This window comes from Brachyhypopomus gauderio, chromosome 21 (assembly GCF_052324685.1).
Source record: "Brachyhypopomus gauderio isolate BG-103 chromosome 21, BGAUD_0.2, whole genome shotgun sequence".
Lineage (NCBI taxonomy): Eukaryota > Metazoa > Chordata > Actinopteri > Gymnotiformes > Hypopomidae > Brachyhypopomus > Brachyhypopomus gauderio.
Genome location: NC_135231.1, coordinates 5,136,232 through 5,148,623, shown reverse-complemented (window position 1 = coordinate 5,148,623; position 12,392 = coordinate 5,136,232). Strand labels below are relative to the sequence as shown.

The following is a 12,392-nucleotide window of genomic DNA, read 5'->3' as shown; positions in this document are numbered from 1 at the left end:
AATTAATAGCCTTTTCTCACTTGTGTTTCAAATGCAAAACTACACCCTCATGACTTTCAGCTTATTATCTGGACACGGTGTTTATTATATGAACTACTCATCCATATAAAGATAAACCAAGTTTTATTCCATAACGTTTCCTGTATGATTCGGAATGTTACCTCTTCTTTACAATTCTCTAAATCTCATCCAAAACGTATGTTCGCATTCTTACTGCACTGTGGTTTCCTTTGAGAGTTAGCAGAAAGTATTGGAAAGCACGCCATGTTTTTTGCTGCTGCACATTCAGAGTGTCGAGTTGCAGAGTCAGGTCACAGGTTGTGGTAACACAGCCCAACCGGGTCAGAGTCTGACACAGTGAGTATGATGTCAGATGTTCTTACATTCTTTCACGCTTGCACTGCATGATCGGTCCCCTGCCCTCTAGAAACTCTTTGTCGCCCCCTAGAGCACAGTGCCTTTACAACCATCAGAAAAGAAAAAGGTGATAAGACTCCATTCCCAGTTTATATTGTATCAACCTGTAATGCAGTGTTAGAGTTGCTGTGTTTGTCTCTTTGCGATCTTAGGCTTGTACTGTGGGTTTGGATACAACTAAAGGTTAAATGTTAATGTTAATCTAAATGTTAAATGTTTCTGCTGTGTTGGCGTTTCCATCTTGGCCTAGAATGGCTGTTGGTCTCATAAGGATGTTTAGGATCTCATAAGATCCAATTTAGGCATATAAATTTGTATGTATTATGTAGTTTTTTAATAAAATGTTTTATCTTTAACCCGTGAGAGAAAATGGTGTTGTAATAGCACAACAGGTTAAAGGGGCTTGATATTCATATATAGGCAGCAACATGACAGCATGACAGCAACTATTAAGTGTAATGCATATTTTAGGCATATTTTATCTTATATCTTTATCATATTTTATCTATGATGACGCCTCTGTTAGCCAGTCGCCTACTGTGCGTAATTTGGGTGTTCTGTTTGACTCCTGCCTCACGTTTGTACCTCATATCAATTCAGTCTGTAAGTCTGCCTTTCTCCACCTCCGGAACATAGCTCGGCTTCGGCCCATACTTTCACCTACAGCTGCCGAAACCTTGGTTCATGCTTTCATCACTACCACATTGGATTATTGTAACTCACTGCTCTTTGGTCTACCTGCAAAAACACTTCGCCCTCTTCAGTACATCCAAAATTCCACAGCCAGAGTCCTTGTCTCAGCTAAAAAGTTTGAACATATCACTCCAATCCTCCATAAACTTCACTGGCTCCCGGTTTCAGAACGCATCCGCTACAAAATCCTCTTAATGACTTTTAAAGCCCTCCATGGCCTCGCACCTGTCTACCTCTCCAACCTGTTGCACCCTCACGTTCCATCACGTCAGCTCAGGTCCTCTAACTCGGGTCTATTAACCATTCCAAGACACAGACTCTCCACTATGGGTGGCAGATCTTTCAGTGTTGCTGCCCCCACTCTCTGGAACTCTCTACCTTCCTCTCTTCGCTCCACTGCCTCTCTTCCTATTTTCAAAGCTCAGCTACAACCTTCCTATTCTCTCACTACTCCCACTGTCGCGGATACTCCCTAACTCTCCTCTCTTATATATGACCATGTTCATGTAAAGACCTTCATATTCTCTCACTACTCCCACTCTCGCTGATACTCCCAACTCTTCTCTCTTATGTTTGACTATGTTTATGTAAAGCGTCCTTGGGTTTGTGAAAGGTGCTATAAAAAATAAACTTATTATTATAGCTCCCTAATACCATGTGAATATTGCTTGCAGAAACGAATGACATAATGGTTACATAATTACAATGTAGCATATTCTTATTCTAATATAGCCTACCATTTAACATAAAAAGAAAAGTGAGAAAATACGTGTTCTTTAAATCTGTGTCTAAGGAACGGAAATCAGTTATAATGTGTAAGGCATGAAGGTGACGTCTTGTGGTGAAATTTTGAATTACAGTAAGAACTGTATGGAATATTTTTCCCACTTTTCATTGGTGTTTTTTCTTATTTATAATTGCGTTTCAACTATTTCAGATAGCCATGCTATAGAAAAACCATTACTTTGTTACTGCATTACTTAGTTACTTTATTATTAGTTTTTTGCATTTTAGCAATTAATGTGTGGATATAGCCACTCTACAGACCAAGCATCCACCCCAGATTTAATTGCAGCAAATTTCCAGGCATTTTTGTACGTAATTAAAAAAATAGTAAATTACAATTCTTTACACAAAATATACTTTTACAATAAAAGCAAATGTACAGATTATCAGATCTTGTGACGGGCAGGGTGAGCAACTTAAAAAGGAAGCGATCACGCCAAGTCTCAGGGAAAGAGGATGGTTTAATAGAAAGTGTGCAAACCAAAAACCCGTGCATTGTTCCAAATGTAGGAAATAATAACCAGCAGTCAACTGGTACAAAGACAAGACATATATAGACGAACAAACAACCCTCAGGTGAGACGGATCACGGGTCCCGCCCACCTGAGGGACGAACATCACGTAACCAAAAACAGGACCGCTGCCGCTGTAACCGGGGGCGACCGGTAGGGGCCCCCCCCCACAACGTGACAGATCTACTTTAAAAAGTAGCTACTGTGACGAGGGAGTGCAAAAAAAAGAAGGATGCGATCATGCCAGTCCTAGGAAAAATGGAGGATTTGATACACTGTAAAAAATTGCTGTTAATTTACAGCAGAATTCCAACAGTATTAACCTGTTATTTTTGAAAACAGCACTCTACTGTTAATACAAACAGAAAAGTGGTAATTTACTGTTCTTTATGTTTTAAATTTCATAATTTTCACGTGGATAACGACATGATTCTTAATAATGCGTAATAAACATCATTGATAATCTGAAGATGCAGTCTGGTGGGTCCAACAGGTCTTCTGAACAACATCAGAGGTCTACGTCCAGAAGACCCCAGTTCTGGGGTACAGCTAAGATACTGCCTCTTGTAAGGGACTCGACCACCTGGAGAAGGGCGAGTGGAGAATTGCTGTACAACAACTGATAATTGCAAAACAAACACTAATGAAAATGCTGAAAGTGTATATTGTAGGAAAGATAATCAGACTGCTTCAAATAAGTGATGATCTAGAAGCACGTCACCCACTACTGCAGAAGGATTAAAGGCAGACAAGATTATTTTTAGATTAACCATTTCACAGATGTCACATGGTCTGCTTTCTGAATGGCCAAGGTGTGTGTAGAGAACTGAAAAAAAAAGTTTGCATTGCTAGCTTAATCAAAGCAGACACTACTTTATCTTTACTGATATTGAATCATACATGGTGTATCATTGTGTTGCCAAATGCTTTCAATCAGGGCCGGAGTGGGACACTTTTTCAGCCCGGGAGTTTTATGCCCAAATCCGGGCCAAAATTATTTTTCCCTCCCAATCGGCCCAAACTAGAGACTGACATGAGCCGGCCCATCGGGAATCCTCCCGAATCTCCCGATTAGCCACTCCGGCTCTGCTTTCAATGATTAATATATATGACTTACATGTGATATTACATGCAGTGAGACCAAGTCAAAGTCAAATTTATTTATATAGCGCTTTTTACAACATGTGTTATCACAAAGCGGCTTCACAAACACATGGGTCCAGATCCCTAATAAGCAAGCCAGGGGTGACAGTGGCAAGGAAAAACTCCCTAGACAGGAATTAGGAAGAAACCTTGGGTGGACCAAGATTCAAAAGGGAACCCATCCTCCACTGGGTGGCCCGCTAGTAAAAGTCCATATTTATTGTTCAAATGTAGTTCTAGAGTTCTAGTTATAGTTCTAATTTCAGGCTGAGCCGTCACAGTCCCTCCAATGTAGATGTTGGGCCTCAGGTAGAAGTCGCATCAGCCTGTTCGCTGGCGGTAATGACACATCCATCCACGGCATTGGCACATCCACTGGCAACCCAGAACATCTTTTAAGTGCTTGTATGGAATTGTCTTTGGTAGAAGCATGTAACCAGGATATAAAATACAGGTTAAGCATGTGAACATCAATTTAAACAATGATATATATCACACACGTGCCAGTGATCGGATTGGTGCTGGAAGACTATTCCATAACTGAGGGGCTCTATAGGAGAAGGCTCTGCCTCTGGCTGTAGTCTTGTTCGTTTTCAGAACTAAGAGAAACCCTGCATGAAGGTAACATAACTGTCCTAGCTCAGTAGATGGCACCCTGGCTCCAGCCTATAGTAAAGTGGGAGAAAAAGAGAGTTGTCTGCCTCTAGTTTCAGACTCAGGCCATGTTTCTCACCAACAGAGTCTAAAAAAATAACAGAACAATCATTCCATTTATGAGAAGAAGCACAATTTATTGAGCTGGGAATCTGGGACATTGATGGCGAAAATGTTGACTAGATCAGAGTCTGGATCAAAATGGGAAAACCAGTACCAACACACAGTTTGCTCCTGTGACATTGTACCCCTACCAATACCATACATCACTCGCTGGTGACTTTGAACATGGCTTTTGTTTTTGTTCTCCTGTGTTACGTGTGTCTGTTCTCCTTCATGCTAGTCCACCCTCAGGTGCTGTGTGTTACCTCGTTCACCACACCACCTGGGGGCAGGTATGCAATTATGTAAGGAGCAGTCATGGTCTGGTGGTAGGGAATTGGTCTTATGACCGGAGGGTCGTGGGTTCGATTCCCAGACCTGAGGCCATGACTGAGGTGTTCTTGAGCAAGACACCCAAGCCCAACTGCTCCCTGGGCACCGAGCTAGGGCTGCCCACCGCTCTGGGCATGTGTGATCCAGAGCCCCCTAGTAATCACTAGTGTGTGTGTGTTCTAACTGCACAGATGGGTAAAAAGCGGAGGACAAATTTCGATTGTGGTGAAAAATCACAATTGACAAAAATATTTTTACATTTACATGGAATGCTCCTTTAAGCTGTTCTGTTTGCAATATTGTTTAGTCTTTAGTATTTTTCAGTTTGCTGTCTTGGCTCCTTATGTTACAATTGGAGCAAGTTTACATTCAGATTCAATTTCGTGGCTTTAATTAGACATTTCAGTTGGAGACCTGTATCACTGCTTCCTCATTTTTGGCCTGTGACAGTTCCATCCCCAAGTAGTACAAACCCAAGCTGCTTCCTGTTCATACATTAATCTCTTCCTAAAACAATAACACACATAACAATGATCCAGGTTCTAGATGCCATCAGACTTTATATTCTAGGTTATAATAGCCCTGATTCCCTCCTGTAGTGCTTTATAGTCAATAGCCTCAATTAGCAATATAGCACCTGCTTTACGTGAGCTATTATCTAGTCAAAGAAGCACACACTGAACACTCAAGATTGATCTCAGCATCGATCTCAACCTCAGAACCCCTTACAAACCTTATACTATTCTACATGCTAACATTGAACACTGAACATCTGTAATTGCAGTGGAGAGTTTTAGAATATTGTGTAACACTCTAGGGAGGGTTCATAACAAATGATCGTCAAGACAAAGTTGCTTTGCTGATTCAAAGTCCATACAAAGGACCATTGGATTTTTCTGGTTCAGCATGATCAAAATTAGCACGCTTGTCTTTGCCATCATTTCAAAATGAGGACTGAGAGATTACCTCTATGGAAATGTCTGCAATTATAACAGGACTTTATTATAACATTATATTATAACATAACTTTTTTATTCTATATTAGAAAGAACCAAAGTTGAGAAAAGTGAGCTATATTGAATCATATCAACTTGTGCATATTGAACAGGAAGTTGTAAAGTTCTGATATGTGTATTTAATAAAAAACAGTTTAATATTAAAGACTCAGCATTACATTAAATGACAGTAATATAAATAAGAATCACCGTACTGTTGTGGGTCATCAATGTGCATCATGCTTGTAAAGCTAAACTGGCAGGCGTTCCATGTCACGTCGCTCCTCGTGTACAAAAATTCTTCAGTTCATCTGTAGTAATTATTCCCAGCATTATCAATAAACAATGAATACATACCAAGATTTGCATCTGAAAAGTTCTTTTGTGTTTTCAAATTGTAAGCCTTCTAAGTCACCCAAGTGCTTGGGCTCTGACGGTCCATTCTGCTGTTATGGTTATGTGTTATTAGTTTTATGTGTGCCACTGTCCTGGAGGAAATGTAGTCTATGACAGATAACACCTGTAACATCACAGCCCCTCATCACTTTCCCCTCATTTATCCATAAAGGTACATTTGTACACCATGTAATGTGTAAGGAAAAATGAAACATAGAATTCCTTCACTCCAGCTCAGTGTAGCGGTTGATGTTCTCCAGATCACATGTCAGCTGTTTAAAATCAGGCCGATCCTCTGGGCTGTCCCTCCAGCAGGACAGCATTACGTCATAGAGAAAGCGTGGGCATTTGGGAGGGGCCGGCATCCTGTAACCACGGTGCATGACCTGTTTGATGGCCTCGTTGGTAGTGAAACCTACAACAGGCCAGAGCAACTGTGAATCAAATACGTTTGCCCACAATAAACTCAGCTAAACATAAACATATTGGCTAACTTTACACTTTCCAGGAAATGGACATACTACTTCTTTTCCGAACTCAAGTAGTTCTCCACTCTCTAATACCAGGCTAAAATGTTGATATTGCAAAGAACAAATTATAAATCAAACAAAAAAAAATTACTTCTGAAGAGAGCTGCTAACTACCTGGATAAGGAACTCCCCCGTAGGTAATGATCTCATACAGGAGGATGCCAAACGACCACACGTCGGATTTATTAGAGTACCGGCCACGGATGATGGCTTCAGGGGCTGTCCACTTGTATGGAATCTTCTTTTCTTCTGATATGTAGACTGCCTCCTACAGATGAAATGTATGTTAGTACTCCATATTATAAATATTATACTAAACATTAATTTAAACATTTTTAAATAAGAGATTTAAAATACTGAGTGAATTCACCTTGATGAATCGTGCTAAGCCAAAGTCAGCCACCTTGCAAATGTAGCCCTCACCAACAAGAACATTCCTTGCTGCTAGGTCTCTGTGAATACTGTTGTGATCCTCCAGATACACCATCCCAGCGGCCACCTGGGCTGCCATGTCAATCAAACTCACCAAGTCTAAAGCTCCGCCCTCAGTACCTGGCATAGCAAAGGACAGCAAGCTAAAATCAGAGAACGTAGAATAACACAAAGGCACAGACACGGGAGAATTAAAAAAGAGAACCGTGTTGTAGAACGTTCTCTGTCAGGATGTTTGCGCCTTCTATATTTTGCCACAATGAGTTTCTTAAAATATTTAAGACAAATATAACCTCTGTGATTACGTGTGTCCTTAGTTAATGGTGGGGACATTGACATGCACCGAGTTGCCCAATATATTATGCACCGAATGAATATCCTTATACGCAGGCCAATTGGAATGAGAGCAGCTGCTTGATTCTGGAATGCTGTTCTTTGCATTCTCTGCAGATCTGACTTACTGCGAAGGAAGTCTAGCAGGTTCCCTTTCTCCATGAGCTCAGTGATGATGTAATAGGGGGCGGAGGAAGTGCAGATAGCAAAGAGTGAGATAAGGTGTCTATGACGGAGGCGTTTCAAAAGCTGAACCTCCATCTGAAAGTCCTGCTGGTTCAGAGATTCTGATATTCAGAGAGCACAAAGGAAACACAAAGGAAAAAAGCATTAGAAAACATTTTAGGTATGTCATGTCGATTATTATTTATATAGCTCGTTTTACAACACGTGTTGTCACAAGGCAGCTTTTCAAACACATGGGTCCTTGGGGCATACATTAATTTCATCATGAAAAAAGCAGACAAAAGCAATTGGTGAGTCAGACGTAATCAGGAGCTGAGGGAAAGATTTAAGATAAAAGTTTGAAACTACAAGAAAATCTTGAGAGACAGGTAAAACTACATTGTTCATACATTGTTCATACTTTCCACATTTTGCACCATGTTTAGAAAAGTATTCAATAACTCATAAAAGCAGGTTAAATGTTAACACAGTACAGTGCCTGTTTTATCAGTGCAGATTTATATGAGAGAACTAAAGGATGATCAACCATTCCATTAAATCTGTAACCTTAAAATAATGACTCATATAATATCAAAAACAACCTACCTTGCCTATATCAATTAAGTCAGCATTCTCCCCTACTGCACAGGACACTTAATGACCCAAGAGAACTCCATAGCAAAGTGTCTTTAGCGTGTATATCACCTGTGGATACAAGATTACCCCTGTCCCCATTCTGGGGGTGTAGTGGTGACACCTCACCATTGTTCTTGAGAATTTTGATGGCCACATTGATCCGTTTCTTCCACTTGCCACGGTACACATCAGCAAACTGGCCACTACCCAACTTCTCCCCCAGGGTGAAGTCCTCCTTGGGCAATTCCCACTTGTCAACTGTGGTGTGTGACAGGTCCTGTGGCTGGGGTTGTCTCTGAACACACAACCAGTGTCCCCACAAAGTTATACACCTGTTTACTCATGTAAACAACCGAAACAACCATCTAGATTCAACAGTAGACTTCCATAACTGATTATTTTATTATTAATAGATTGTCAGGTCTGCTGTGTGTCCCTGGAATCAGCTGAAATTCCAGTTTTTGCCATGATTCTACTGCCACGTGGCTTCTACAACATGCTGTGCGTGTTGATGGAACTAACAGCAGTGCACAGCTGTGAGCAGTTTTGGGGACACGACCAGGGGACTATGCAGGGCAATGGGGCAATTACAGCTTATTGCCATATATTGTTATATTATTGCCATAATATTCCTGGATGCACTTGATGCCGCATGCCTTGTGACGTTGTGTATCGGTGTATAAGTGTGCGTATCCGGAGTCATCAGTCTTGATATGTGCTAAGACAACTGACCGTTTAGTTTGCTTTCACGATCCTCACCCCTGCCCTTTGACCCCTCTGATGTATGAACTGTTTGAAAGATTCTATAGTCTTGGCACGCATAGTGTTAAATGTCACACAAAGTCAACATCTGTATGGTTACTTGTTTTGCCCATTAACATTTTCAGTTGAACCATAACTGATGCAGTAAAAGCTGGTCTCCCTAATTTATAGCACACAACAGTCATTGGACATGTGACTGATTTGTGTGAACGTGCCTGGGAAGAACCTATTAAACTTACTGTATGAATGACCAGCATGACTGAACAGCTAGAGCTATAACCACTCAATGGGAGATAAATAGAGTGAGATAGAGGATGTCTGCGTTTTTTGTGTCCATCTTACCCTAATGCATGGCATTCCCAGTCTGTGTACAGCACCCAGACGGTGGTTCTGGTAGTATTCTATAAGCTCCAGTAAACTAGGGAAACAGCGTGACTGATCCACATAGAAACCACTGTCCATCTGGTAGACCTTGAAGTGCTTCACTCCATTCTTCACCCGGACTGTTGCAGCAGGCACAAAGTGGGGGATTAAAACAGTCTCATGACAAATTCTGTATGGCGAGGACAGTTTTGACAGCATCTTATTTTGATAGTGCAGACAACAGTGGCTTTATACATCATTTATTACGCACTGGAGGTGAGTTTCAGATTGGTCAAATCAACTTTTATACAGTGCAGATGCTGTAGTGCAGAAATAAGGTTGTTTAAGCTCTTTTGCTACTCATGGGTGGATGCATTTGAACAGCATGAGCAAGAAATTCAATTAAGAGCTCTCATGTGTTCTTGTTTCCCTACAAGACCTACAGTTTACTTTGAAATATTTTAATTTAATTAATATAATTAATAACACCAAATGTTCTACAGACTTTGTGCTTTATATTTGTGTTTGCCATCATTGTAAATGTAGAATAGAAACACTCCACACCTGAGAGCACATGGCCCACATTGTCATTCTCACTCAGCCGCACAAGGAAGGCTCCATCACCATTATCAGCAGACATAAGGTGACTGAGGGATTCGAACCGGTTCATTTTGCCAAAGAACCACCTGAAATGGATTAGCCCATAGGAAAGGAGCATCAGAAAAGATACCTTAATATCTGTGGTGTTTCTCCTTGAAATGAGAAGAAATTGGAGACTTATGATTAGTGTTCTTAGTCTCAAATGTTCCTGCTGAGCAAAAAGACAGTGTCTCTTCTTAAATTTCAAGCGATCTCAATTGTCAAGCTATAATTACTCCATTTGAAAAGCAGTGTTAGGCTACAAGTGCAGTTTTATGACTAACCCTAAAATGAAACCTGGGCTTGTTTTCAAGGTGGATCAATTGCTTTTTAAATGCTGTTTATGGTGTTACATGGTTACATTTTTATTTTCCGGGAAAACAAAAGCTTGAGGCAAGACATAAGATGAAGATAGCCAATCCCTTCCTGGACTACAAAGGTCTGTCTGATATGTTGAACAAATAAGAGATGCAGCACTTTCTTTACAGTACCTGGAGCTCCTGGATTATGAAATGTAGCACACAGATGTTGTGTCTGCTCTCTAGTTTTTAACAGCAGACTATGTCTTGAAGCTGTACCATACTGCAGGACCCTTGATCTGAACTGGTCTTTTCACCCAGAAGATTTGTGTACAGCATTTATGTAATTGCAATAATCATTTTTTTATTTGTCTTTTTGCTTGATTGTTTTTTTATTTTATTTATAAAATGTAATACTGTAACCTCAGGGTTTTCTGTGACAGCAGGAATACTATTGTTTTTCAACAATAGTACAACAATGCTACAGTAATACACTAGTAATACTACAGTAATACAAAAATCATAATACTACAAATCCGTATAATGTTGACAGTTCTAGGCTACTGTACAGTGGTGTTGCTCTATTGGCACTCCTACTTCTTCTGGAGTTGCGCTATCATAAAGATAACATGTTTCAGTGCAAGGACATAAAAAGGTTATACTACTAGGGGATAAGACCAGGAGATACCATTATGGGCTTGAAGAGTCACGTGGACTGATCCTGCCTATAGCTTTTTATTTGTTTGTTTTGTTTCGTTTACCACAAAGCTGAAGGCAAAGACCAGTGCACTACAATGACCAATTGTAGATGACCAATTTTTTATTCTGATCTCAGAGACAGTCTGTAAAATTTTATTTTAGAGTACTCAAAATGTTTCTCTGTGGTAAATCTGTTAAAAGCAAAATCTTGTGCTGTAAGGTGAACGCGAAAGGGATTAAGTGAGTGATAAGTAGCATGCACATAACCCCTAATTTAGTGGGCAAATCCGGATATCTGGATATCAACCTCCTTATTTAAACACATCGGTCCGATCAATTTAAAAGGGGCTATGCTTGATTTCTGGTGGACGGCAAACGTTTCTGTTGGCGCTAACAGACACTGGAGGAGCGGTAATGGAGCACTAAATGCAGTGTGAGTTGGGGCTGGTGCAGAATAGAGTGGGTTTGTGAATGCTGCTATGTATTTTATGATGTGACCTACACGCTGAATGACCAGATAGTGGAGCTGAAACTAAAAACATTTAATCTGGTAAGCACCCCTTGTAACTGAATCGCAGAATTCGTTGTATTTCACTGTTTATCAGCTATAGTAATAAACATGTTGTTTGCCAGGACACTGGGGGTGGTGTATTTATGTGTTACCTGTTACACTTATATCTGCATGTCAAAATATTAATGTCTATATCGGACACCAAGACCAGGGTTTTCTTCTCTATCTTGGCAATATCTTAAAATAATCAAAAATATGAATGACATTTACACCGCAAAAAATTGTTCTTAAAGCAGAAAACGAGTCAAAAGTTTTAATTACTTCACTTTCAGGAAAACCTCAGTAGCCTATACTTCCACTACTTGTTTGAGTAATAATTGAGCTTCCTATTTCGTGCAACTTCAGTTGGCGTAGTTACGAAATACAAAAATGAAAGAATTTGGCACTCACGGTTGCGAAGCCACAGATTCGCCCCGTTCCAGGTAATTATAAGGGACAATACCGGTGGCGAGGACACATCCACACGAATCCAGCTTGTGAGCAGTCCACCAGTCTCCACTACAGCTGACCATTTTGAACATATCGCCCGCTTCGAATGACAATTCTTCATCTGCCCTTGCCTCAAATGCCCAAAGAGCCGTAAACACCGCATTGTCCACGGGTTCGTGTACCGAGGCTGGGCCGTACCGCGGGTCACTCATGTTATTTTCCAATTTGTTGTTTACCCCGTCGACTGTGCGTCCAGTATCTCCTTTCCCACCGAACTCGTCTGGCGTTGAGTTCTTGAATATCCTATCCCAACATGTCCGAAGACACGGGCAAGTTCTCCTCAAGCACTCCCCCATGTGATAACAGGACCGGCGCTCTTCGGCGCACTGAGATGCCACTGCGCTCCTAGAAACACCTGTTACGCAGGTGAACTAGGAAGAATTTAAAGAATGCTTCTGATTAGGAGAACCGAACATACCGCAGAAAAGCTCTCTGCAAACTTC

General features: G+C 40.7%; 1 protein-coding gene across 1 annotated transcript; it reads right to left on the bottom strand.

Moving 5' to 3' along the window:
- Positions 1-5,774: 5,774 nt before the first annotated feature.
- ptk6b (PTK6 protein tyrosine kinase 6b) lies at positions 5,775-12,381 on the bottom strand. The gene is made up of 8 exons (XM_076984586.1): positions 11,851-12,381; positions 9,817-9,938; positions 9,232-9,392; positions 8,254-8,422; positions 7,455-7,613; positions 6,932-7,113; positions 6,676-6,829; positions 5,775-6,446 (listed from the first exon to the last, which is right to left on the bottom strand). Exons 1-8 carry the CDS (start codon positions 12,243-12,245, stop codon positions 6,256-6,258), a joined length of 1,533 nt encoding a protein of 510 aa, XP_076840701.1. The 5' UTR covers positions 12,246-12,381; the 3' UTR covers positions 5,775-6,255.
- Positions 12,382-12,392: the final 11 nt, after the last annotated feature.